The 27,712-nt window shown below is 35.3% G+C and overlaps 1 protein-coding gene across 3 annotated transcripts; it reads right to left on the bottom strand.

Moving 5' to 3' along the window:
• On the bottom strand, positions 1–27,654 carry LOC138314214 (transmembrane protein 98-like). Of its 3 annotated transcripts, none has more exons than XM_069254433.1 (6): positions 13,600–13,620; positions 8,561–8,773; positions 3,692–3,820; positions 3,073–3,282; positions 2,593–2,713; positions 1–2,236 (listed from the first exon to the last, which is right to left on the bottom strand). In XM_069254433.1, the coding sequence occupies exons 2-6, from the start codon at positions 8,704–8,706 to the stop codon at positions 2,111–2,113; spliced, it is 732 nt and encodes a 243-aa protein (XP_069110534.1). In that variant the 5' UTR covers positions 8,707–8,773; positions 13,600–13,620; the 3' UTR covers positions 1–2,110. The 3 variants fall into 3 exon arrangements, with proteins under 3 accessions (XP_069110534.1, XP_069110533.1, XP_069110532.1); XM_069254432.1 differs by lacking the exon at positions 13,600–13,620 and adding an exon at positions 13,387–13,531; XM_069254431.1 differs by lacking the exon at positions 13,600–13,620 and adding an exon at positions 27,500–27,654 and having other exon boundaries at positions 2–2,236.
• Between the last annotated feature and the right edge of the window lie 58 nt (positions 27,655–27,712).

Below are 27,712 nucleotides of genomic sequence, written 5' to 3'. Positions count from 1 at the left end.
ATGAAAACAAGAGGCCCAGAGGGCCTGTATCGCTCACCTGGTTTGTAATGCCAAGTAATGTTCTGAATACAGGTTCATTGTTTCTTTTCTGAAGGAATTTTAATATTAACCTCTAAATCCCCTATTGGGCCCCACCCCTCCCGCCCCCAGGGGGTCAGAGCCAAAATTTATACTAGTTCTGTTCCCCTTCTTCCAAGGATGTTTATGGCCAAATTTGGTCACAATCCAAACAAAACTCTAGGACAAGAAGTGATTTATAGGATTTACCTCTATTTCCCCTATTGGGCCCCACCCGTCCTGCCCTCGGGGGGCCAGAGTCAAAATTTATACAAGTTCTGTTCCCCTTCCCCCAAGGATGTTTGTGGCCAAATTTGGTTACATTCCATTCAGAACTCTATGACTAGTAGCGATTTAAAGGATTTACCTCTATTACCCCTATTGGGCCCCGCCCCTCCTGCCCCTGGGGGAGCAGAGCTAAAATTTATACAAGTTCTGTTCCCCTTCCCCAAAGGATGTTTGTGGCCAAATTTGGTTACATTCCATTCAGAACTCTATGACAAGTAGTGATTTAAAGGATTTACCTCTATTTCCCCTATTGGGCCCCGCCCCTCCTGCCCCTGGGGGATCAGAGCCAAAATTTATACAAGTTCTGTTCCCCTTCCCCCAAGGATGTTTGTGGCCAAATTTGGTTACAATTCATGTAGAGCTCTAGGACAAGTAGAGATTTAAAGGATTTACCTCTATTTCCCCTATTGGGCCCCGCCCCTCCTGCCCCCAGGGGGTCAGAGCCAAAATTTATACAAGGTCTGTTCCCCCTCCCTCAAGGATGTTTGTGGCCAAATTTGGTTACATTCCATTCAAAACTTTATGACTAGTAGCGACTTTAAGGATTTACCTCTATTACCCCTATTGGGCCCCGCCCCTCCTGCCCCCGGGGGATCAGAGCCAAAATTTATACAAGTTCTGTTCCCCTTCCCCCAAGGATGTTTGTGGCCAAATTTGGTTACATTCCATTCAGAACTCTATGACTAGTAGCGATTTAAAGGATTTACCTCTATTTCCCCTATTGGGCCCCGCCCCTCCTGCCCCCTGGGGACCAGAGTCAAAATTTATACAAGTTCTGTTCCCCTTCCCCCAAGGATGTTTGTGGCTAATTTTGGTTACAATCCATGCAGAACTCTAGGACAAGTAGCGATTTAAAGGATTTACCTCTATTTCCCCTATTGGGCCCCGCCCCTCCTGCCCCGGGGGGGACAGAGCCAAAATTTATACAAGTTCTGTTCCCCTTCCCCCAAGGATGTTTGTGGCCAAATTTGGTTACAATCCATGCAGAACTCTATGACTAGTAGCGATTTAAAGGAAATGTTGACGGACGGACGGACGACGGACGGACGACGGACGGACGGACGGACGGACGGACGGACGACGGACGCCGCGCCATGACATAAGCTCACCGGCCCTTCGGGCCAGGTGAGCTAAAAATGACGTGAATTGCGCTTACAAAATAATGACATAACAATCGATACCTACCCGCAAGGGAAGTAACTCTGTAATATGCAAAGACGGAATATGGTTTCCATAAAGTAAAAATTGAGAAAAATGATGTGAAAAATATCTTTTTTTTTTAAAGAAAAAGATGGGGGAGGTTTCACAGAGCCAAAAATGGTTCTCTGGATCTGCCACTGAGCTTCGCAAGCACAGTTGTGCTATTTTGATTACAAAGCTTTTTAACATAATATGCTTGAATGCTATTTTGTTACCCACTTAAATATTGTGTGGGGTTTCCTTCATCAATTCCATAAACAGTGAAACATCATAACAAATAAAATATATTTTGTGACTCCACTTTAACAATGAAAGCACGTCGTCAATATAAGGCACAACACATAAGATTTTTTTTTTTAATAATTCTAACAACAATAGTGATATGAACCAATAATTAGCATATGGGTAGGTTTATCATATTTTAAAAATATTGCTTTCAATAATATATCATTTCATACTTACATTTGATGCATTTTAAGTCACATAACACCAATTTAAGCAATGTCATTTATGAAATCAGAAGACGTTTTGTCCTTAATGATATGCAAGAAATGTTTTGATTGGTCTAAACCATTGATGACTGGTTGGAAGGGGTGATTTGATTGGCTGTGTCTTGTTCTGTCTCCTCCTCCGAATCACAGGATGGAAGTCGACTAGTCCACTCCGAACAAAGGCTTGCCTCTCTTAAGAACTGCAGACATCAAGTTTATATCATTTATAAATTAACCTGAATCTAATACAACTGTTTATCCATTTATTTTCAGAGAAACAAAGAAAAAGGTTGGTACTGTTTGAATCATATATTGTAAAGTTCCTAATACTTGCGGAGGTTTTAATTTTGCCAAATTCGTAGATGCATCCAAATATGTGAAAATTTATATACTTCAAAGCCTGTCGTGTGAATGATGATTTCAAAGACTATAAATATAATTTGTGAAATAAGCCCACACGGAAAACTTCGCAACAGTATATCGCGAAAGTTTACAGCTGCAAAATTTAACAACTTAAATACAGTACTGTTACAGATTAAGAGACATGTATACATACCCTTAAATGTTCTTCTACATTAGCTAATGACTGGTCGATCCAGTCCACGCCTCCGTTCATACGGCAAGCATGTTTGGTGACTAGGACGAGATGGCTGACTGATAGCACTAGGGCTGTACATCTGAAACAGGCAGATTAATGTTAATGCTAGATATTTCACAGACTAAAATGGCGTTACTCAGAATACTGAAAAATAATGCAAGTAATAAATCTAATATCAGAGGCAAGAATAGACTCAACAGAAAACCTATATCAAGTCCATTTTTTTGTCATTTCCTATTTTTTTAAGTAAGGGAATGTCCTACTAGTAATACAGGTTCACACTGGGAGGTGGTCGATAAGCTCGCCTTAAGTCATAAGGAATGGTCAACTTGGGTTGCTATATAAGGAGGTGTTGCTGTAACATTGCCTCAGGAAGTGACTTCCAAATGGGGTACGACCTTGCCTTGAGTAAGATAGGGTCTACAGAGGAGTACATACCTTGCCTCAAGTAAACGAGGGTCCAGAGGGGGATACATAGAACTGACAACCTCATCCACTCGTGGATTTATTCTTTTGGCCACAGCTATGATGTCAGTTAGCAGTTCCTGCGTCTGAATCATCTGTGAGTTCCCCATTGTCATGGCAACCAGCCTCTCTGTCAGTTGATGACAGGTCTTCAGTATTGAGATGCAGTGTGGCATCAAACCCCTGTCAATTATACAAGAATTTCAGCTGTTGTATAGCATTATCAGAACATTATGGTGATCCAGCAGATTTAAAATTTAGTTGTGCATATTTAAAGAAGAGGATAGTCATGATATTCATGGTTAAAACTAGATAAAGTACAGTAAGTTCTTGAAGTTGGATTAAAGAATATCAGAAAAGAAATTACCATATTAGACCCAATAAGTGCCCAGGGAACTTAAAAGATTGATAAAAATGAAAAGGTGCTAATATGTCGAAGTTATTGCAAATCTGTACCGTTTTATGTAATTCTGGTCCTTATTTATGCATGGGTAATTGAAATTGAGGCCTCAAATAGGGGGAGGGGCGCTTATAGGGACATGGGCGCTTATTGGGTCGAATACAGTATATTGTAATTCCAAATATAACTTACGTTGCGTCATCTACCCAGTTTTCATCCTGAAGGATGGCTTCCAGTCTAGGATTGTTTATCCTGACGTCGTCTAGTTCTACATCAGTTATCTGCCCCTGGGGACTATCTTGTATTAACTGGATATCTGGTCTGAACAACAGAAGAAAAACAGAAACTTGAAACAACATAAATAGTTATATTAGAGATACAGTATTATTGCTGTGTCTGAACTATACCATATTTCAAACAAGGGAGAGATAATCTAGAATATTAGAACTTAACTAAGGAATACTAATATCCTAATTTGGTCATTCTCAAGGCTTTGTTTGTGAACTATCTTTATCTGTATAAACATATTCATTAACGGACTGGAGAGCGAGTAAGCATATACAGGAAGTATACAGGTACACACTTTAGCGGTAATTTTATCTACCCCATCAGCTCTTTTCGTGCTAGCAATGCTGCACTAAAATAAGTCTGCAAGAACTGCATGTATCCCTTTTTTATAGCCATTTATTGTAATAGAACGATTCTAAAAAAAAAATAAGCTAAACTGTTAAAAATCACCTTTGCCCTAAATCTTATTGTACCAAAATCAGTACATTTACAGTACAATACAATATTTATTTCTTTAGCCTTGAACTTCACAAAACCCAGACAGAATCCATATATATATTGTATTGATGTCAATCAGACGACAATGCACCCAGTCAGTCAGCGTTTTGCTCATGTCAAACTGAATTATATCCACTTAGATATATATATCACATTAAATAAGAATAATTTAAATGCTACCAATGATTTTATTTAAAGCATTTATCTTGACAATAAAAGCACCGGCTAAAAGGCCAGCATCCATTTTTATTGCTTTAAATCAATCAAAACATCCTACATGTACCAGATAAACAAACATCTGATATACTTTATATATTAAGACCTTCCACACTATCACCTTGAGTTTTCAAAATAAATCATCCATATACAAAGTTAGAAACATTTTTCTGCACGTTTATAATAGATAATTTACCTTATAAGTGCTACATCCAACACCACGCCTATAAAATACATTAACGGCGATGTTATCCCCTCAGTAACATTATAACTTACAAATTGAATATGTTTCCTCCATTATATTCGCAACGGACATTATCAATAGAAAAAAAAATCAATTAGCCATTGATACTCAGGCATAAACTGTGGAAATGACAGGAAGTGGGCATTAAGTATAGAAACTGTAACCAGTAAACAAAGTGGAAGAAGTTGTGAGGACATTTACACACTGCTACTGTATCATGTATAACACAGATCTATATGTATGATGTATCCATTAACCTTTTCACTGGCACTTCATTTATCACTAAAATACAACTTACTATATAAGGCTGGTTTGTTTTAGCATTAAATCCAGACGGTCATTATTTAACTTAACAATTAGCATTGTTTACAAATATACGTACAATGGTTGTTAATTGTGGATATTTTTTTCACCTGCGTCCCTACTTAAGACAATTACTAGAACGTAAGTTTTCACAATGATATTATAGCTGTTTAAGTTTCTTTCTTTGATAGGTTAATAATTATTTGTTTGCATATAAACATACAAAATAAAGCACAACGTAGTGTTGTTTTTTTTTTTTTGTATAATATCCTATTAGCTGGGTCATTTATCAGAATGTGTTAGGTTTGGACCTGACAACTTCTTCCCCATAATGGGGTTTGAACTATCAACCCAAAGGTTAATTTATATTTTCAAATTAAAATTCATTTTTATTCTCTTTTTCATATTGCATAAAAAAACATACAATATTATAAACAATCATTACTGTTCAATAAAGGTAATTATTACAGTAGTAATTGTTTATATGAATAACATTAGCCAAAGAAAGCAAATGAAATTGTTAATAATCCTAATAAACGTACATAATTTCTTCAGTGTTTTTATGTTAGTAGAGTTCATTAGATCTTTAAACTTTATTATATTTGATTAAAGCCAAAATTATTAATCAATATACACAGTTCATTTGGCGGATAAGGTTAAGGTCTAGTGATAATGTATCATAAAACACCTTAACCACTTGGCCATTGCACCCCCCTTACAATACTGGAGGATTCCACAACACTTTTCTTTACTTTAAGACAGCCAATAATGTAAATTCATGACAAAATTAACTACCTTTACTGTACCTCGAGTTTAAAACACAAGTCTTACTCTTTGATGTTAGCATTAACATTTTAAATCCATCAGAATCATTATTGCTATTTAAACAGTTTGACCATAGAATAAACAAATCTGTTTGATATCCACTTGAACTTGTGTAGTGATCTGTTAAATTCTTGTCGGGTATATTTGTGACATATATCTGAACTTTTAAATTATATAGTGTCATATCCATAAACTCTATAATGTGCTGTAAAGTATATTTTTTGGTTAGATTGAATTGGTTTTGTATGATTTTCTGTAAAACTGCATTTTTTCTGCTCTTCTCTTGAATTTAAAATACCATAAATGTCTATTTCAAAAGCAATGGGGAAATCTTTTATCACATTAGCTGATTGATATTTTACTCTCACAATTTGGCGAGAGAATGTTAACATTTAATCAGCGAAATTTTGAACTATTGTAAAAAATTGTTACGGACCTGGGAATTCAATTTTTTTATATAGAAATAGTTTGCTGTTTATATTGGGCAAATTGAAATAATCCAACATTTTGATAATTAGTTATACTTAATTTCATTTCATAAAACTGACTTTGATATAATAAAAGATTATCAACTTTAAGAAAACTTCATTAAATTTTTTTTCTTAGATAATATACTGTAAACGCGAAAATTCAGGCTAATTACACAAAGGTCGCTTTTAATTCATCACAAAATTTCCCCTGCGTGTAATATTTTGTACATGTATGAACTTTATTGCAAAATTCTAAACATGTATCTTAATTGTGATCACAGTCTACAAGGAAATCGTGAAATGTCATACCGCGAAATTTGCCTGAAATATATACATGGTACATGTTCTGTAACATTCAAATTTACAAGCAGTTTCAGTATTACAATTAATTCAGCAAAATTAAAAAGAAGGCGGAGGTTTCCAACGTCCTGTAGGTATTTCATAATGGTAAGATGTATCGGCAGCAGGATCAAAGGTGAATACCGGAGTATTCTAACAGCACTCCATAGACGGTGTAGAAATACAAGTATGAAGAAGGATGGAGCATCAATACCAAAGATTCTGTGAATTTGTGGGTATTTATTAGTTTACATGTTTCAGATGGCTAGGCCAACCGTCATCAGAACTACAATTAATTTAGCAATACGAAGAAAAATTCAAAATAGAAAATAAATTCATATACTATAAATAGATCAGAGAAAAAAAAAAGACAAAAAAAATTAATGATTACGGGTAAGATAAACTATGACATATCGTGTTATATTTTCAATGCCGAGAAACATCCCAAGTAATTGAAGGTCTTACATTGGCTGATTACATTGCCTGTCGGACAGACAATTTTACATTGTTTAGGTAAGATTTAAGAGCTAAAAGCACTTAGCTACTCCAAAAGTCTGGATGGCTATCTGCCAGAGAGGTAATTTGACCTTCATTGCATGATGTTTAACCTTGATAGAAAAAAAAGCCAGACATCACCTGATACGCGAAGTCACGTCAAAACATGCAAGAGCATTGTGCAAAGATGAAAAGCATCTGAGCGACATTTGGACATTTCAAATTACATTCAAAACGATTGTATTTGACGTCTGAACAGCAATCATGATTTAATGAAAACACCTTCTATTAACGCATTATGCTAAAATTAGGACAAAGTTAACAATTTCCAAACAACGCCAGGCTGGTGGTAATCACGTAAATAATGAAATCCATCAAGCGACACCTGGTAATTGGTGACAACCTGTCTGGGTCAGTCTTACAGGTATTTTTTTTAGAAAAAACTGTTCCGAGTCAACTTCTGAACGACTTATGCATGATCCTAACAAGAGCAATCGATATTAAACAACTATCAAAAATATTACTATAATCATACCTTAATATGATCACTGTAAATTCCTTGCAACACCATTGTCTTCTAGCAAAAAAATCCTAGTGAAATTTGAGGACCAAGTTAACATAAGCAATCTTAATTTTTTTTAACTGGGAAGGGAAGAGCATCAGCAAATATACTAGCTTCAAACTTTTCAACAAATAGATCTTATATTTCAGGTCCCAGAATCATGAAACAGTCTTATACTTAATTTATGCTAAGCCAATCAAAAATGATGTAACTTTTTGTAACATCATTTGTGATTGGTTAAGACTGTTTCATGACCCTTGGCCCAGGAAATTTCTTTACATTTCATTGTTGATGGTGCCCTAAAATTTCCAATTATTGTAAATGACTCGATCTGCTTGTTAAATAATATTGAATTTAATGGATGCAGCTTAATACTTTTTGTGGTTGAAACTGACTTGACACACAATATAATCATATTCAATTTTACAATCCGAACTATTATTATTATTATCAACTAGTATTTTAAGCTTTGATCCTCTGGTAATTTAATTGAATTTAATTTCTTACAGGTACGAGAAATTTAGCTTCTGAATCTGAGTGACACATACATATACACAAACTTGACATTTGACCTTTTAACCTTATTTGATATACTGATTTCAAAATTTAACCTTGTGAATCAGACATGTTTTATGTTTTATTAGTTTAACGTCCTATCAACAGCTAGGGTCATGTAACTACATGACAGGTTTGTTGATGGAGGAAAGCCGGTCAATACAGCAGCTTTTGACCTTGTGACCTTGAGTGACCTTAGAATCTTGTAACTTTGACCTTGTGACCTTTAGTGACCTATCTCATAACTCTGCCCTTGTGTGACCTACCTTGTGTCCTTGTGTTGTGATGAGATGAGATCTGTACTTTTTTTACACCTGTATTTACACACAACAAAAAGTCCCACAAGAGATGCCAGAAAGATTGTTGTCAAAACACCAATCGCTACAGCGACCACCGTATCCATGGTTTCCATCAGGGGAACCGTCCTGGTTGGGGTCTGGCTGAGTCACAAACGTTCATTGTCCTACATTCTGACTCGCCTGAAAAAAAAGAGAAACGTTCAGATTATGTATTGTGTCAAATTTACTTATAGCTGTATATATTGTACTATTCCATCAACACAGTGATATTTATTAGTATATTTCACACTTATAAAAATATCTAAATGTATGTGTTTGTCAAATTAATAACAAGAGGCCTATGGACCTTATTGTGGTCATATGACTATTGGCATATAATTAAACACAGTCAATACAGAAGTGGCAAAAATCTTCAGATCGATACAAAAGATTCAAATAGACTGAAAATGCTGAATCCTTCTCTTTGACTTACAATTATGGTATTGCTTCCCAGCATGCTATAGGCCCAAATGCAATATGAGGTCTCTTAAGACGTCTTAGTTATTCACAATAAGTTATTTAAGGATTTTAGCCTATTTGACCCCTGGGACTTGAATGAAGGCCAAGGTTATTCATTTTAACAAATTTGGTAACCTTTCATGCAGGGGTTTCATTATCTAATCAGACGGTACCATAACCAGGTTTAACCGGCAAAAAGTACAGGGTACGTACCGCCTGATATTGAAACCCCTGCTTCATGTCAGATTTCCACAGGCCCAATATTATGTCACTATAGACCTCTTGGTTATTCAGAAGAAGTCATTTTACGATTCTAGCCTATTTGACCCATGTGACCTTGAATGAAAATCAAGGTAATCTACTGTATTTGATCAAACTTGATAGCCCTTCAAGCCGGCATGCTATAATCTAATTTAAGGTCTCTTAAGGCCTCTTGGTGAAGTCGTTTAAAGATTTTAGACTATTTTACCCTTGTGACCTAGAATGAAAATCAAGGTAATCTACTGTATTTGATCAAACTTGATAGCCCTTCATGCCAGCATGCTAAGGCCTCTTGGTGAAGTCGTTTAAAAGATTTTAGACTATTTTACCCTTGTGACCTAGAATGAAAATCAAGGTAATCTACTGTATTTGATCAAACTTGATAGCCCTTCATGCCAGCATGCTATAGACTTAATATAAGGTCTCTAGGCCTCTTGGTGAATTTGTTTAAAGATTTAAGACTAATTGACCCCTGTGACCTTGAATGAAGGTCAAGGTTAGCTAGTCAAGGTCATTAATTAGAACAAACTTGCCAGCTCTTCATTCCTTAACATACTACATATCAAGTATCAGTACCAAGGGCCTTTCTCTTATTGAAAAGAAGTTGTTTGAACAAAAATTATTTATGCATGACGTACAACGGATGGCACTTGGTGGATAAAGATGGACAATCAGATGACCTAAAAAGACTTTATACAATTCACCAATCACCACAAAACCTCATTCTGGTTCACATCTTTCGATTTCTACATTTGAAAAAAATTATGATAATATTGGTTACATTTTGCTGGGTATTTTTTAGCTTCAGAGGTGACAGCAACCGACATAATACCCAGACGTACCAATGATAAATCTTTGGGGGTCACCATGACATATGATCATGAATGCATGCATTCAGATGTGTATAAGAAACAAACAATGACAAGATGATCAGATTGTAACATATATTTTATATATATCGAGGTAGAGTCAGACCTGTCTATATAAGTCCACCCAAGGGACAAGGGAAAAGTGGTCTCTATATTAGACAAATAATCTTTATATACAGGTCAAATTGTGTAATAAATAGCCATTTGGGATCCTAAGAAATTGGTCTAAATAAGCAAGTGACCTGTCCTTTGTACAGAGGTGATTGTTAACTGCTTTTATAATTTATTTATTGAAGATGTTATCATAATTTTTCGTCAATTTTTTGTCAGTCAAATTACCGTTTATGAGCTAAACACCCAACGGAGTAAAATGAAACAAATAACAAGACATATAATCTATATCGCTTTAAGTACTGTTTAAAATTTTCAATTGACATACAATTAGCTCTATAGAGTCATCTCCCTGTTTCTTTGCGTCAAAGAGAAAATGGCATGAAATATTCTCCCTGTGAAATTACAACTGTAATAGTATAAACTGATATACATATATAATTTAACGTCAAAATCATGTTAAACCCTTATAAGTTGGTATTTTACAAAGACCTGTATGTCGGTAACTTTTTTTTACAATAGAAGAGTTGCCGTATCCGGGAAATATTAGGTAGATACATTAGACAACACATACAGCCTATTAAATGTATAGCATTTATGTATACTGTAGTCAACCCAATAAGCGCCTAGGGCGTTCAGAAAATTGAAAAGTGAAAAGATGCTTACTAAGTCAAATTATTGCAAAAGCAAAGTGCAAACCTATACAGTTTTAATAGTTTAAGTCTCTATTTACAACCGGGCAATTGAAATTAAGGAATCAAAAGGGGGAGGGGCGCTAATAGGGACATGGGCGCTTATTGGGTTGAATACGGTAATGTACTATAAAAGAACTACACGTATACACTGAGTATATAGAGATTAAGGTTATCTTAGTCATCGACAGACCCAACTGTCCCACTTTTACCTGTATATATTTAGCAGTAATTAGCCTCTGAATCTAGCCCAGCTTAATTAGCTGGGAATTAAGCATGGTAATATAAACAGCGTCCTCAGCTAGCTGTATAGTGTCCACCCTTCTCACAACGATCCATTGAATTTGATCAGGAGCTCCAGCCATTTTCTCTCGTGATAAACGATCAATATTTTTAGGTAGATTGCATTCATTTCATCATTAAGTTGTCAAATCCTAATTGCTCTCAGTGCAATCGGTTTACACTTTATAACCGCCCAAATCAGCCATAAACCTATTTATATAGAAACTCTATTGTAGCACTGTCAAGATTATGTCTAACAGAATTCATAAAACAAATTATTTGAATGGTACATGCACCAATATTATTGTATTCCTCCATTTGAGATGGTTTCGGGATGTCAAAATGATAAATGTGAATTTTTTTTCTCTCCCGGAAAAAAACACCCCAACAGTGAACACAAAATTCTACATACCAAGTAACTATGTATTCCACAGATACAGTTAGCTAGTTAGGTAACCAGTCAATCAACCACCATTAACACTTTAGCTTCTTCCTAATGCCAATGAAAGTCAACCACCATTATAACTTTAGCTTCTTTCTAACACCAGTTAGAGTCAACCACCATTATAACTTTAGCTTCCTCCTAATACTAGTGAGAGTGAACCACCATTATTACTTTAGCTCCTTCCTAATACCAGTTAGAGTCAACCACCATTAATACTTTAGCTTCTTCCTAACACTAGTGAGAGTCACCATTAATACTTTAGCTTCTTCCTAACACTAGTGAAAGTCAACCACCATTAATACTTTAGCTTCTTCCTAACACTAGTGAAAGTCAACCACCATTATATACTTTAGCTTCTTTCTAATGCTAGTGAAAGTCAACCACCATTAATACTTTAGCTTCTTCCTAATACTAGTGAGAGTCAACCACCATTATAACTTTAGCTTCTTCCTAACACTAGTGAAAGTCAACCACCATTATTACTTTAGCTTCTTCCTAATACTAGTGAAAGTCAACCACCATTATAACTTTAGCTTCTTCATAATACTAGTGAGAGTCAACCACCATTAATACTTTAGCTTCTTCCTAATACCAGTGAAAGTCAACCACCATTATAAATTTAGCTTCTTCATAATACTAGTGAGAGTCAACCACCATTATTACTTTAGCTTCTTCCTAATGCTAGTGAAAGTCAACCACCATTAATACTTTAGCTTCTTCCTAATGCTAGTGAGAGTCAATCACCATTATAACTTTAGCTTCTTCATAATGCTAGTGAGAGTCAACCACCATTATTACTTTAGCTTCTTCCTAATACCAGTGAAAGTCAACCACCATTATAACTTTAGCTTCTTCCTAATACTAGTGAAAGTCAACCACCATTATAACTTTAGCTTCTTCATAATACTAGTGAGAGTCAACCACCATTATTACTTTAGCTTCTTCCTAATACCAATGAAAGTCAACCACCATTATAACTTCTAAGCTTCAACCACCATGATTATTCAGCTTCTTTCTAAAACCAGAAGGAAGTTAGCATTTTTTTTATTTTACTCCAGACTAGTATTCAACAAAATCTTGTTATAATATGTTAATCAATGTGGTTAACAATGCATGTACTCCATCAGCTAAAATTCTCATTATGTGTATATATATATATACATACACACATGTAAAATGGCAACTTAATTATCAGAACATTATTCAGTTGTGTATAAGTAAACATAAATTTGATACAGTAAACATGATGTAAGACATGTGCACAAAAAGAAAAAAAAATCTGTTGCATTGAATCTGATATACAATCCTATTATATTCAGACATCATCAGATTACAACTACCGTAGGTATTATGTATTGTAATTCAGTGTATATAAAAACCCATCCGTCACTACACTCTGCATAAAGTTTATATAACCGCTACTCAGTTAGTGTATAATCAACTCACAAAAACACACTTGTACACTACAGCATATAGCACCTCCATTGTTGTGCCTGGTGGTCTATTACCGTTAAAACACTGGCCATATTCACCCTACCTTACGTGTCTATCTAACATTAAAAATCATAAACTTCAAATGCATGTCAAATGGCAAATGTAAAACCAACATTAACTTAAAGACGACAATAAACAAACCTGGATGACAGCCTGCTTCCTTAATCCGGAGTCATAATCAACAGAATTTAACATCAATATAGATCGTGTCATCCTGGTTTTTATGCTAACACACAGCACAACCAGGTAAAAAGTCATCACATGCCTAATACTATAGAGAGAACTTTAGTCTGATCAGGAATATATTATGAAAACCTTGTCAGTACATTATATTGCATCTAAGCAATGGTTTACCTGTTGGTCAGGACCGTTAGCTTGTCTAAGGTTACTACCACCTCAGTACTACAAGCCAACTTCAATCAAGTCCAGCAGCGTTGTAATGCTTCAGCAATTTTGAAATTATCGAATTGCGCTTTAGTACCAGGTAGTTTGCTGGCGTAATGGTAAATACATACTGAGTTAGAGGTATCTGAATTCTCTACGGAGTCCAGTCCACTTATTTGTTTTCAAAATAAAAAGTTCGAAACAATGGAATTCCCGGTTCCCTCTATCCCTTTTGAATACCGATGGTGTTTGAATCATCAGAACTGCATGCAGTCCATGGAAATTTTTTTAACTTAATGACTGACATATTTTTGATATCATATTGTTGGAGCCCGGTTCACAGCTCACTACTCTCACCCTCTTACATGTGTTAAATGTCACCACGATCACTGATAAATTGATAAATGAAAATTAATTCATAATTTCTAATATACATGATACAATAAAACAGTGGGTTATAATGAATCTCTGGAGACAAAGGAAATCACTTTATTATACCCGGACTACCAGGTACATCTTGTAAGAATTAACAATGAATTTAATTCTCTGTATATTATACATATATAGATGTTGTATCTGCATAGCAATAGGAATATGCATACTTATTCAGGCAAGAAAACCTGATCTAGAAACCAACTTCATTAATATCAATAACAAATTTATATATCTAATCTTAAAATAACCACTAATACAAGGGTGTAAGATCGGATTTGTCCTATAGACATCAATGAATGAAAAGATTTACAAATAGTTACTACAATCCAGCCCTCCTACACGTCCTTATACCCATAAGTACTATAGTTTGTAACCAGATCTGTACAACTTGACCTACTTTGATTAGGGTTTGTTTAGTTAATAAACCACAGATAGCCCTATATACTTACATTACAACTGTTCACTATCTGTTTGTGTACATGTTTATAATACAGCGTGTTATCATAATAAGAGCTGATCAGGTTATTCATGTGTTATTGTATGCATGGTAGATATACTATAACCATCAAGTCTGACAAAAATACATTGATATCATTACAGATGTAGGCCTATAATAAATATACATTTAAGCATTAAACTATCTTCTTATGGCATCTATGGTTTATATAGATGTCAGAGCTTTGCAGACGATCTTCATAATGCGCTAGTATTATGAGATGATTGTCTGCAAAACTTTGGCATCTATATAGACCATAGATGCCATAGGAAGATAGTTTAATGCTGATATTTACATTATCAATTCATTTAAGGGTCTCTGCATTAACATTGTTTAAACTAGACCCGGAAAATCGTTTATCAACAACGAAAAACGATTTAATCTACGAGATGGAACAGCTATTTTGACAGTGATCAGTAATGACGTCACCATGTCAACATTAGTGATGTCATAATGGTCACGTTTTGTGTGTTAATTATCCTGTCATATACTTCACTTTGCCTTGGTTATTTTATATAGTAGAAGTGACAAATAAATGTAAATATATCTACCATGTTATTTAGCAATAAGAAGTGTATTGTTTAATTGGTTGGCATGGAAATCTTTACTTGTCTATATTTTTAAGCAACTTAAGTATAAATTGTCCTTGATTTTCTCTGTTTAACCTCAATGATAATCTGATTACACCCAACATATTCTGAATTTGCATATTACAGAGTTATATGCATTTGCGGGTAGGTATTGATTTTGACGTCATGTATTTGCGAGCATAACGTCATACTTTTTGTAGAAAACGATGTGAATTGCGCTCACAAAACAATGACGTTGCAATCGATACTTACCCGCAAGGGAGCTAACTCTGTAATATGCAAAGACGGAATACACAATACAATGGTAGCTTGGTAAAACAACAGAAACTTCACAATGGTAATTTTGCCATAACATCACTCCTAAACCTTTATTAAATACATGTGGTATGGGTGAATATGTATAGACTGATACATGTAGTTTTAAACCTTTAAAAAATTTACCCTGAAAATCAAAGTTTTGGTTAGGACATGTACACCAACACCAAAATGTTTATAAGATGACACCATTTCAATTCAGCATTACTTGATATATAGAGGTTACACAACGAGTGGCTGTTGGATATGGAATTTATTCCACACGAGTGAGTTATTTTTTAAAAGTTACAAAAACACGAGCTTTAGCGAGTGTCTTTTTTAACCTTTAAAAAATAACTTACGAGTGTGGAATAAATTCCATATCCAACAACCACTCTTTGTGTAACCTGTTTCTACCACAATTAAATGCGCTTTTAGCCGATAGAAATACGACAGGGATAAGTACGCTATCCAACAGCAGTTTTGGTGTCAAGCGGCGATCACTCAGAAAGACGTAGTTCGGTCAAAGTTCACCGTATCAGCCAATCAAAATGCGTACAGAGTTTATACCACGTGTGGTATAAACAAATTGTTAATCAACATCTGCATCGTTTATTTGATACCCTGAGAGTTGAATAACACTGGCTATTGTGGTAGAAAGATATATAACCAATGAGGTTAAGGAACTGGTAAGTGGTGAGCAAAAATTAATAAACGATATACTAGCTAAATACAGTAAAACATGTTTATAACAAATGTGCTTACAGCGAATTTATATTTATAACATAATAGTTAATTTTTCTTTGTTTCTGGCTTTCTGATTGGACTATACATTTTTTGCATTCCACGATGAAAAAAATCCAGGAATGGCGCGGAAATCCGATGTTATTGTGACGTCATAATAGAAACATTTATATTGCGTATTGATTTGGCAAAAATAATCCCTTGGAAAAATCAATGGAGTCATACGTGTAAACGTATTTCATGTTATAATTTACAGTAGATCTAGCCTGGAAAATTAATTATAAATAAATAAATAAATTTTGTTTGCAAACTTTTGTGAGAATCCGCGTACAGTTTGCAAACGAAATTTCTTTCATACCCTGATGAAATTAAAAAATAGTGACTTCAATGCGTAATTTTCATTCTCCATCAAGGTTCCTAGTATAAGATGTATAACAGACTATGTGTATAACGCAGTTATTTTGTTGGTCCCCGAAGGTTCGATATATAGCCATGTTTACTGTATAGGGAAATAATACAATTGTGATTAATTTTCTCAATACCCTGTTCTACCCAATAAGTGCCTTAATGTCCCTATAAGCTCTCTTCACCATTTTCGAGGCCTCGATTTCAATTGCCCAGGCATAAATAAAGACCATAACTACACAAAACTGTATAGATTTGCAACAATGTCATCTTATATGCACCTTTTCATTTATTCATTTTTTTAAATACCAGGGCGCTTATTGGGTGGAATATGGTATATGTAATTTACATATCTGGTTCTACCCTGAAATACAGCTATTGTCTGCCATTTATACGGTACCCACTTCACGCCTTAGCAACTGTATAGTTTAGAAATAGGATACAATGTAAAACCTGTTACTAAGAATAAGATAAATTTTAGATACTGTTTAATACACTATATACTAATTAATTAGTAATTAATTACTAATCTATATAAAAGACATCATTGATAAGTACATACAGTTTAACCTGCAAAGTGTCTTAACATATTTCATATCACACATAAGACCACCACCCCCAAAAGAAATAAAGGTCAAAAGTAGTGGGGGTCTTATTTGCAGACAACCCCCATGTCAATATGGGAGAACAAATTAAGAGTCTGTCAAAAGGATTAAGGATCAACCCCTAATGAATGGAAAGTCAACATGTACGAGAGGAGCAAGGTCAAAGTCAAATTTTTTTCTCATTTTCAACCTTAGGTAAAATATCCCTGCTAGTCCACATTTAATTAAGTATATGTAGTAAGATTCAATTTTAACTGCAATATACAAAGGAAAAACAAATTCCATTGACTATAAAGTGCCTTAACACAGGAAGTGTAAGTGAGTGATGTTATTTTATAATTCATTATTTAAATGAAATTCCGATGACCTTGCCCCATGATTTGACCACAAAGTTGACACAGAGTGATTCATTTCATGTGAATGCTATTGTTAAACTTCATGATCCAATAACTTCAAAAATAGGTTTTATTATCCTCATGATCTGAAAGGAAGCAATACAATTGACATTTCAAATAAAACACTTAGATATATTTTAACCTTTCCCAAAAAGCACCAATATCCTAAAAGATATTTTAACTTCCCATCTTTTCCAACGTCATTATATTTTGGTGGGACAGCAATAACGGACATTACATGGAAATATCATGATCATTATAATGCATATTGTAATCAAAACCTTATTATAGAATAAAAACCCTATTATATAGTATCTAAAAATGCATTTATATTTTGCTGAATATTTAAAGTTGTCATTAAAATTTGTACATGGGAAGGAAAAAAAACAAGAGGCCAGATTCTATACAGATTTAAATCATAACCTTGTCTTGTTTGATATACCAAGCTAACTGTCATTGATATGATTAATGAGGTAAAGATGCTGTTTATAATATACATGACAGGTTTTCGTGGATTTCCCAGAGAAAATATCAGACTTAACAACTACGTTACATGCTTTAATACATATCGTGTAGATATAAGGTACCATATTTGATCCAAACAGCACCCTCATCCTTCTAAACACCTCTTCCCCTTTTTGAAGCCACATTTTCACTTACCAGTTATCTCAAATTAAATGCCGTCTGAAAATATGAAAATCATACAGGTACGTTTCTTTATTTGATTAAAATCTTTCCCAAATTACTTCTACTTTGTAAAATAATTCTGTGAAAGGCTAGGCCAACTTTGGTTCTATTGAGCGCCCCTTATTTTTCAATTTTTTGTTAAGCACCCAGTGTGCTTATAAGGTTGAATACGGTAACTACCAATTTGAAAGATGTCATTGCCCCATTCCATAGATGGAACTCTAGTAATCTGCAAAGCTCAATTTTTTAACATTTATGTACAATAACAATTATATGTAGCCTATTTATTCATGTTTTAAAGCCTATTCCTTCTTTTTGCCACATAAAACTAATTGCCTGAATGCCACAAATGATTTATCAACTTTGAAACAATGTCAGGTGGCAAATCTGAATATTATTCAAATGATTTTACACATCTAATAAAAATGTAATTAATATTCAGTCATCTCATAAATCAAAGGATTACGTTCACATCAACGTATCAAGATATGTTGGATGATATTTCTCTTGCTAAGTATGAATTAGGTTACCTTGATACACGTATACTTATTTCTTCTTACGCAATACAGCGTTTAAAATTTATATTTATTTCTCAACCCTTGACTTTTTCTTTTATTAATATTACCATCAGCTAGTAAACAAAAAATTAAACCTTTATTCTGTTATTACAGATTCATGCTTGAAAGAAATTAAGTTACCTGTTCAAGAACATGTAGCCTTTATTCTATAACAAGATATGAGTGATCAGGTGGTGTAGTGGTTAAGCCATGGCCACTCGCCTTTCACCTAGCCGGCCGGGGTTTGATCCCTGGCACGAATGTGAAACAGTCAGGGGTCACCTGCAGCCTGATCATGTGAGTTTTCACCGGGCACTCTGGTTTCCTCCCTTTCTAAGACCCCTCGCACACTTTCATCCGGGCCATCCAAAGTTATTTGTATAAGTTGTATAACTTGTTTCACAATCGATGTAAAATAAATAAAGTTTATATAAATAATAATATATAAATCTTGATAAGAATATTTTGGTCCATCGGAACTTGTGAAATTTTCATTAAGTTTTCACTTCCTTATAAAATAATTGGCACATGGACAGCATAAACCCAAACCTATCATAAAAATGCATTAAAGCATAAATCGACCGAGTATATTTTGGCATAATCAAACCTCTTGAAATTCATAAAATCTTTCTCTCCATACAATGATTGTTATATCCAAAACCATGTACTTATAATTATAATCTGATACAAAAACAAGAGGCCCAGAGGGCCTGTATCGCTCACCTGGTTTTTTTTTAGTAATTATCACAAAGACTGACAATCATTAGAAAAATTAGCAAAATTGACTCCCAAAGTTTAATTTTGAATCACAACCTTAAAATGATGCTATTGATACCATACAAATATGCTATCCAATACATAGGTTCAGAGACAAAGTAATATATATGAAAATAGTAGCCTAATTGACCTTTTGACCCCGCATCTACTGCCGTCTAAGGCCCCGGGGATCAGCCCTATCATTTGTACAATTTCATATTCCAACCCTGTAAGGATGCTACCATTGCATTATGAGTTCTCTTCCATGCTTAGGTGCAGAGAAGAAGTCGTTTATATGGAAATAGCTAAATTGACCCCTTTTGACCCCCACCCTTCAGGCCCCCGGGGGGTCAGCCCCTTCATTTGCAAAATTTTGAATCCAAACCCTTTAAGGATGTAACCATTGCATTATGAGCGTAATCCCATGTTAAGTTGCAGAGAAGAAGTCATTAATATGGAAATTGACCACTTTTGACCACGCCCCTCAGGCCCCCCGGGGGGTCAGTCCTATCATTTGCACAATTTGGAATACCCACCCTATAAGGATGCTACCATTGCATTATGGGTGCTATCCCATGCTTAGTTGCAGACAAGAAGTCATTTATATGGAAAAAAGCCAAATCGACCCCTTTGACCCCACCCTTCAGGCCCCCGGGGGGTCAGCCCCATCATTTGTACAATTTTGAATCCCCACCCTATAACGATTCTACCATTGCATTATGAATGCTGTCTCATGCTTGGTTTCAGAGAAGAAGTCGTTTATATGGAAATAGCCAAATTGACCCCTTTTGACCCCGCCCCTCAGGCCCCCCGGGGGTCAGCCCTATCATTTGTACAATTTTTAATCCCCACCCTATAACGATACTACCATTGCATTATGAGTGCTATCTCATGCTTGGTTTCAGAGAAGAAGTCGTTTATATGGAAATAGCCAAATTGACCCCTTTTGACCCCGCCCCTCAGGCCCCCGGGGGTCAGCCCCATCATTTGTACAATTTTGAATCCCCACCCTATAAGGATGCTACCATTGCATTATGGGTGCTATCCCATGTTTTGGTTTCAGAGAAGAAGTTGTTTATATGGAAATAGCCAAATTGACCCCTTTTGACCCCGCCCCTCAGGCCCCCGGGGGTCAGCCCCTTTTTTTTTTACAATTTTGAATCCCCACCCTATAAGGATGCTACCATTGCATTATGGGTGCTATCCCATGCTTGGTTTCAGAGAAGAAGTCGTTTATATGGAAATAGCCAATTGACCCCTTTTGACCCCGCCCCTCAGGCCCCCGGGGGGTCAGCCCCATCATTTGTACAATTTTGAATCCCCACCCTATAAGGATGCTACCATTGCATTATGGGTGCTATCCCATGTTTGGTTTCAGAGAAGAAGTTGTTTATATGGAAATAGCCAAATTGACCCCTTTTGACCCCGCCCCTCAGGCCCCCGGGGGTCAGCCCCCTTTTTTTTTACAATTTTGAATCCCCACCCTATAAGGATGCTACCATTGCATTATGGGTGCTATCCCATGCTTGGTTTCAGAGAAGAAGTTGTTTATATATGGAAATAGTCAAATTGACCCCTTTTGGCCCCGCCCCTCAGCCCCCTGGGGGGTCAGCCCCATCATTTGTACAATTTTGAATCCCCACCCTATAAAGATGCTACCATTGCATTATGGGTGCTATCCCATGCTTGGTTTCAGAGAAGAAGTCGTTTATATGGAAATAGTCAAATTGACCCCTTTTTGGCCCCGCCCCTCAGCCCCCTGGGGGGTCAGCCTCATCATTTGTACAATTTTTAGTTAGTAGCCCATAAGGATGCTACCAGTCAAATTTTGTTGAAATCCGACCAGCGGTTATGGAGAAGAAGTCGATTGTTGACGGACGACGGACGACGGACGACGGACGCCGGACGACGGACGACGGACGACGGACGCCGGACGCTGCGGTATCCCATTAAGCTCACCTCGGTCCTATCGGACCAGGTGAGCTAAAAACTAATATATGACAGAAATCGCTGCCAAGACCTTTACTATAAAACTGAAGCAGATGCCAGATTGATGTACGATGACACCAAGAGTTTCCTCTCTTTATCGTACAACAGGACCAGAAGTTCCTAAAGTATAAACTTCTTGATCTGCTGTAACACTCATTTTGCACAATTTCGTTCCATTTGGGAAGCAAATACGGGGGTTTCGAGGTCCCAAAATGACGTGGTTAAAGTACTGTTTACCTTTGATTAGTCCCACCTTCCGGTGATTATGACGTCACAAAAATCACGTCAAATGATGACGTCATAATCACCGGAAGGTGGGACTAATCGACAGTAAATAGTACTTTACCTGTGTAGTTTTGGGATCTTGAAACCCCCGTATTGTGTAGTGATAGTAGCACAGCATTTAAGATATCCCAGGATAATTTAAATTCATAAATATTCAGATCTATAGGTGATCATTATAAACCTAAAACTTTCCTAAAATCTTCAATTTCTTTTTAAACCAATTAAGTTTATTAATTCACTAATACATCCTGTGACCTAGCTATCAATGAATGAATGACATAATTTCTATAATTAAAGATGCTCCACCGCCGACAGAGCATTAATGATACCCATCATTACAATAATTGGTGTTCAATCGTGTATGTATATGTCTAATTTACACAAAAAATAATTTTAAATGATTTCTTTTGCTTTCAGTGCATGCGCAATCAGTACTGTATTCTATATATAGGACATAGTACAACAGAATTTTTTTCGGAATATAGTTACTTTTTTTTAATATTTTATCTTGAAGTAAAATTAGAGGCTCAAACTTTCAGTGATGGTAATGGTGTAAAGTAAGTAACTTTTGTAGCTGAAGACAAATACTAAATCGTCTGATCCTGTTTTTGATAGAGAAAAAAATATCATTTGTAAGCGGTGGAGCATCTTTAAATGATGTCATCTGGATATCAAGCTAGCAAAGTTTTTCTCTATGTCAAATTTTTATGAACCAGGCATGAACACCTGTCTAGCCTATAGTTCTAAGTGATTCTTTATATAAATTTCATGTACTCGCAGTGCCATCCTCTATACTCCAGGGGTTCCGATCACTTACGATCTCTACACCCCTGGACTATCTCATAGTGAAATTGAAGGCAGCTCAGTGGAAAACATTTGACCAATCACAGGCTAGCAAAAATTTCCTTTGAAGACTACAGAGAGAGCGACGCCTAACATCAAAGCCACACAGTCAACCACAGTGTACCGTTATACGGCTCTTTTGATGTTCATCAAAGGACTAAATTACCTGTTCTATTCTGTTGCCTCCAGTTTTACTATGAGATAGTCCAGGGGTGTAGAGATTGTAAGTGATCGGAACCCCTGGAGTATCGAGGATGACGCAGTGCATGTCATGTCTCTTGGTAACTGACATTTCGATAAAGAGGGTATAGGCACAAATACAGTATTAATATTGAGTGGTGATCGCGAGGCGTAATAATATTGTGTCACAATCAATGTAGTGTTACGTTCTATTTACTGATTTTAAGCAACGTTACCTCAAATTAACACGAAGGATGTCATAGTCAGTTCAATGTGATTAAATAATCCTGGTGCAAAAGACCTAGGCCTGGATTCCAGACAAATCACAATCTCAAAATCGTACACCTGACAGACATACAAGTTGTGCATGTGCAACAGAATTCAATTTACGAACACAAAAGGAGGCAATGTAATGAGGTCGTTGTTTTAATGTAATCTGATAAATAATTCATATTGATAACTTCCTTTTAAATTTAAATTAATAAAGTATCAATCATCCTTCTCTTTATTGTTTTTCTTTTATGCAAATATAAACCAATAAATTTGTTTGAATGTATCATAAAATCGCATACACTTCTATCGAGTTGAACATCCTGTTTATTTTAACAAATATGCATGGTCCTTTCAGCTAGAATGTGTCAGTTTTTTGTGAAGATGTAGGTTTTTAGGCCGACAGGAGTTCCTTAGAAAAAAATCTGGTTTTATAACTACTGTATTTGCCGTAATTAGCGCCAAGGATGCTTAAATAATTGTAACAACTGGGGACGCTTCTTAATGAACCAAAATGTAAGTTGTGGATATTAAAAAATCTTTCTGTACTCATGGTTCATTAATCTGTTACAGTAAACTTGTATATGCCTTTTATCCTTTGAAACGCATTATCATATCATGATTCACATGTAAGAGACTTTCAAGTTCATGTTATATATAAACCGGGTAATGCTGATGTAAGAGACATCAGATGTTGTAAAAACATTGTGAATTCCATGGGTCCTTCAACTGGGACGGAGGTGTTTATATAACTTCAGCTCTTCTCTAGAAAAGAGAGGGGCGCTTATTGGGAAAATGGGCGCTAATTACAGCGAATACAGTATTGCCAATACGGCTTCAAACTGGCACTGAACTGAGAACTTGATGCGTGTGCAAGTCCAGTACAATAATGTCAAACACCTTAACCACTTGGCCATATATCTCTAACACAACATACATTCACTAATTAGTAATTACTGCAACATTAATTAAGTGTATAACATTAACTATAACTCCTTTTCAAACTTGAGAAAACATACTGTAATTAAGATAATCAGTACTGTAATCAGTGATAAACCTATATACATCAAACTTGTGAAATACAAATTGATCATTATGGTATCATAAAATACTCTCAGACAAAAATTATGGAGAAAATTTTAAGGAATTACCTTATAAATGTAAGTCTTCTGGAAAGGTTTTGCATAAATTTTGTGAATCTTGTATAATAAATGAATATATAAATAAATGATATAGTGCTGATAAATATACTTTGAGACAATTTGTATAAAAACTACTAGTATGAATATTAATTTGTAATCATTTACATAATAATACATCTACTGGAAAACCACTGAACATTTAAACACATAACCCAGATAAGGGTCATTAAAATCCTGATGTTTAGCACTTCAACTGTTGCATGTTGTAACACTGATCATTTTACTAAAATGCCAAAAGTTTCTTTTTAATCATGATGTTATCAATCCATTTAACTAGAGAAATTGGCTACATTACAGTAATTTTTCTCCTTATATAACTGGGGTTGATAAACGACCCCATTCCCAATGCCAACCCCCCCCCCCTATTTTCTTCCCAATTACAATGAAAAATTCCCAAATCAAATCGCTGAAAAACAGATAAAACTGGGAAATCTCACCCCTCCTTCTTTAATCTATAAACAAACTACTCTGAAAATGTTGTGATGCTATCACCTTTTGATAAAATGAAACAGTTTACAGTTTTACAATATCTAATCACCTATATATACCATGTTCAGTAATGGGTAACTTTTTCCCAAAACTGCTCTTTTTTTGCGATTAAAAATTCCCAATTTGTTACAAAAACTTTTTTTTCCAAAATACCCTGAAAATCACTGCATTAGATGAAAAAACAAGACATCTCATAATGAATATAAAAAAAAACTGTACTGTACGTCTCACAACCAAACTGATTCAAGCCGACTCTGGGTGTATCTGTTTGTGATGTAATATCTTGTTTTGGTTATAATTCACTAGTTGTATCCGTTGGTGTAATACAGAGTGTGTATGCCAATATTTGCATGTCAGACTGGCATGTAAAACCTTACGTTACCTACTACTAAATTTGACCCAATAAGCGCCCAGGGTGTTTAAAAAATTGAAAAAGTGCTAATAAGACGAAATTATTGCAAATATATACAGTTTTTAGTCTTTATTTATGCCTGAGCAATTGAAATCAAGGTCTCAAAAATGGGTAGGGGTGCTTTTAAATTAGGGACATGGGCGCTTATTGGGTCGAATACGGAATGATGTTTCATGACATTCATATCAGGATGATATTATAATAAACTTTGTTCATAATATTACAATTAATGCAAAGAGCATTTAAGGATCATTTGAATCCATAACATGATGGGAGTTGAGAAGAAGATTTTTGAAACTTTAAATAGTCAATTTGACCCCATCCTTCAGGCCTCTTGGGGTCATCATATCAGCCAGAACCGATTTGAACATGATGTAAGAATGCTATCTCACGCTAATAATTCTAGCCATGTTTAACTCATTTCCTATGAAAGTTGAAACATAAATAATGCTCAAACATGTGTTTTTCTAAACTATATAGTAAATTTATCCCCCCCTACCCCTGTCCAAAGGAAATATCTGAGATTTTTAAAATTAAAATTCACTTTTAGTCAATTTGAACCCTTTAGGCCCATCCCACATCCCCTGAGGGGTGGGGATTTGGATTGATCTAACGCCATAAAAAATTGTGCATTTCATTGAATTTGCAATATGCAGATATTAAATGGTATGGATAGTTTGCTTATATTCATTTATATGTACACTTTTCAACGGATATATTGTAGGTACAGTAGTAGCGTATAGTGAACATGTTTTATTCGTTTTAGGTTTTACTGTAATAAGAAAGAAAAACAAGGTAATTGTTAAAAAGAATTGAATAGAAGTTTAGGCAGAGCACCTGGTACCATACATTTACTATCACTATACAGAATATGCCTTGTATCACACACATTTATACGTATAGATAAGGTATAAACAAATGGATTGTTTCAGGTGACATCGCTTTTTTTCTATACCTGGTATTTTGACATCTGGCGGTCACACTCTGCTTATTGGGAGACTAACAGGAGACATTCTGACAGTTACCAGTATCTATTATAACCGGCCATCAGATGAATTAATACAGTAGGGATAAAGCACTTCTGAATACCCATTAGTATGTCATATTTGTAATCCATAACATTGAAATTGTTTATCTTAATCATTAAACTTAACATTTGTCTAGTCTAGTTCACTTAGAAAGAAAATATGAATGAAAATAATTACCAATCAATGATAGGAAAATAACTGGGTTTCTCCCCAAAAAATCATGTAAAAAAAGGAAAGGAGGTGCTCCTACTAAGAAGGGAACTGCATACAAGACAATTAAGACAAAATAGCTAGCACCTTTTATAATAAAAAGTGAAGCCTGCAGGAGCAGAGGAAACATCTGCACCTCCTTTGAAGTAGCAGCAGGCTTACTTAAATGTAACCATAACAATACAAATAATACTTACAAAAAAGCAATAAGTTAATATTGATTGTGAATAAAATAAAGGACAGAAAAGCTGATGGTGCCCCACAGACAATTATATGCCTTGAACATTGATCACTTCATGGATTTAATAAGGGCCTGGCATGTCTCCCATCTCATTACCAACAATCTGTTGAGTATCTTTCAACTGATGAATGCGCTATTGAAATACTACTCAGTAAAGAAAAAATACTGAAACAGAAAATTTAATACACAAATAGTGTATTTCAGGAAAATCAAGAAGACACAGGATTATTTTTTTAATTTGTATTGTATCGGGATTGGACTGGGTCGATCATCGGTGATCAGGTGGCGCAGTCGGTACAGCACTCGGCTAGTGTTCGGAGGGTCCCGGGTTCGAATCCCGGTCTAGCTGCTACATTTTCTCCTCTCCTATTACAGTATCTTATATTTACATTTTTTTAAATACAACAGAATGAATTAACTACAGTTAAGATCAGCTGACAATCCAATACACACCTGTAATTAATTACTACAGGTAAAACTATGTTACCCTTTGTTTGAACCTGAGAAATGCGTTTCTTGTCAATGTGTTTATTTATCTGTATGTGTAACACATGCACTGATAAGTAATTTAAATAGAAATACAGACATATTTGTCAACATTAGACCTAACAGTGAAGCTGGCTGTACAGTACAGTTTAAACAGAGTAACACAACTTGAAGCTTTCTGATAACGGTGTCATGTGCCTGTGGCTACAAGCGTGACTCTCGGTGACATTGTTGTGGAAACAACTAAACATTTAAAAATAATTCAACTTACTTTTTCGTTGATCACAGTTGTCATTCCATGAAAATATCCACAATAAAGGCACACCTGTAAACTTCCGGAAAATATCACAACAACCTGTCGATATCAATACAAATGCCGCAGGTGAATTGAGGTCACCGGGACGTTTGAGTTATACGCGACAGGTCGTGTAAACAAAGCGTAAATGTGATTGAGTATGTGTGTATAATCTCTAAATAATGTAAA

Source organism: Argopecten irradians, chromosome 2 (assembly GCF_041381155.1).
Source record: "Argopecten irradians isolate NY chromosome 2, Ai_NY, whole genome shotgun sequence".
Classification (NCBI taxonomy): Eukaryota; Metazoa; Mollusca; class Bivalvia; order Pectinida; family Pectinidae; genus Argopecten; species Argopecten irradians.
Note: the sequence above shows the minus strand (reverse complement) of the source record. Positions and strands in the feature narration are given on the sequence as shown.

Coding starts and splice junctions, on each gene's coding strand:
- LOC138314214 (XM_069254431.1), bottom strand. CDS start 8,706: ATGGAAACCATGGATACGGTGGTCGCTGTAGCGATTGGTGTTTTGACA. Junction 3,283..3,691: donor AACTGGGTAGATGACGCAAC/GTAAGTTATATT, acceptor TATAATTGACAG/GGGTTTGATGCCACACTGCA. Junction 2,714..3,072: donor CCTCGTTTACTTGAGGCAAG/GTATGTACTCCT, acceptor TGCCTGTTTCAG/ATGTACAGCCCTAGTGCTAT.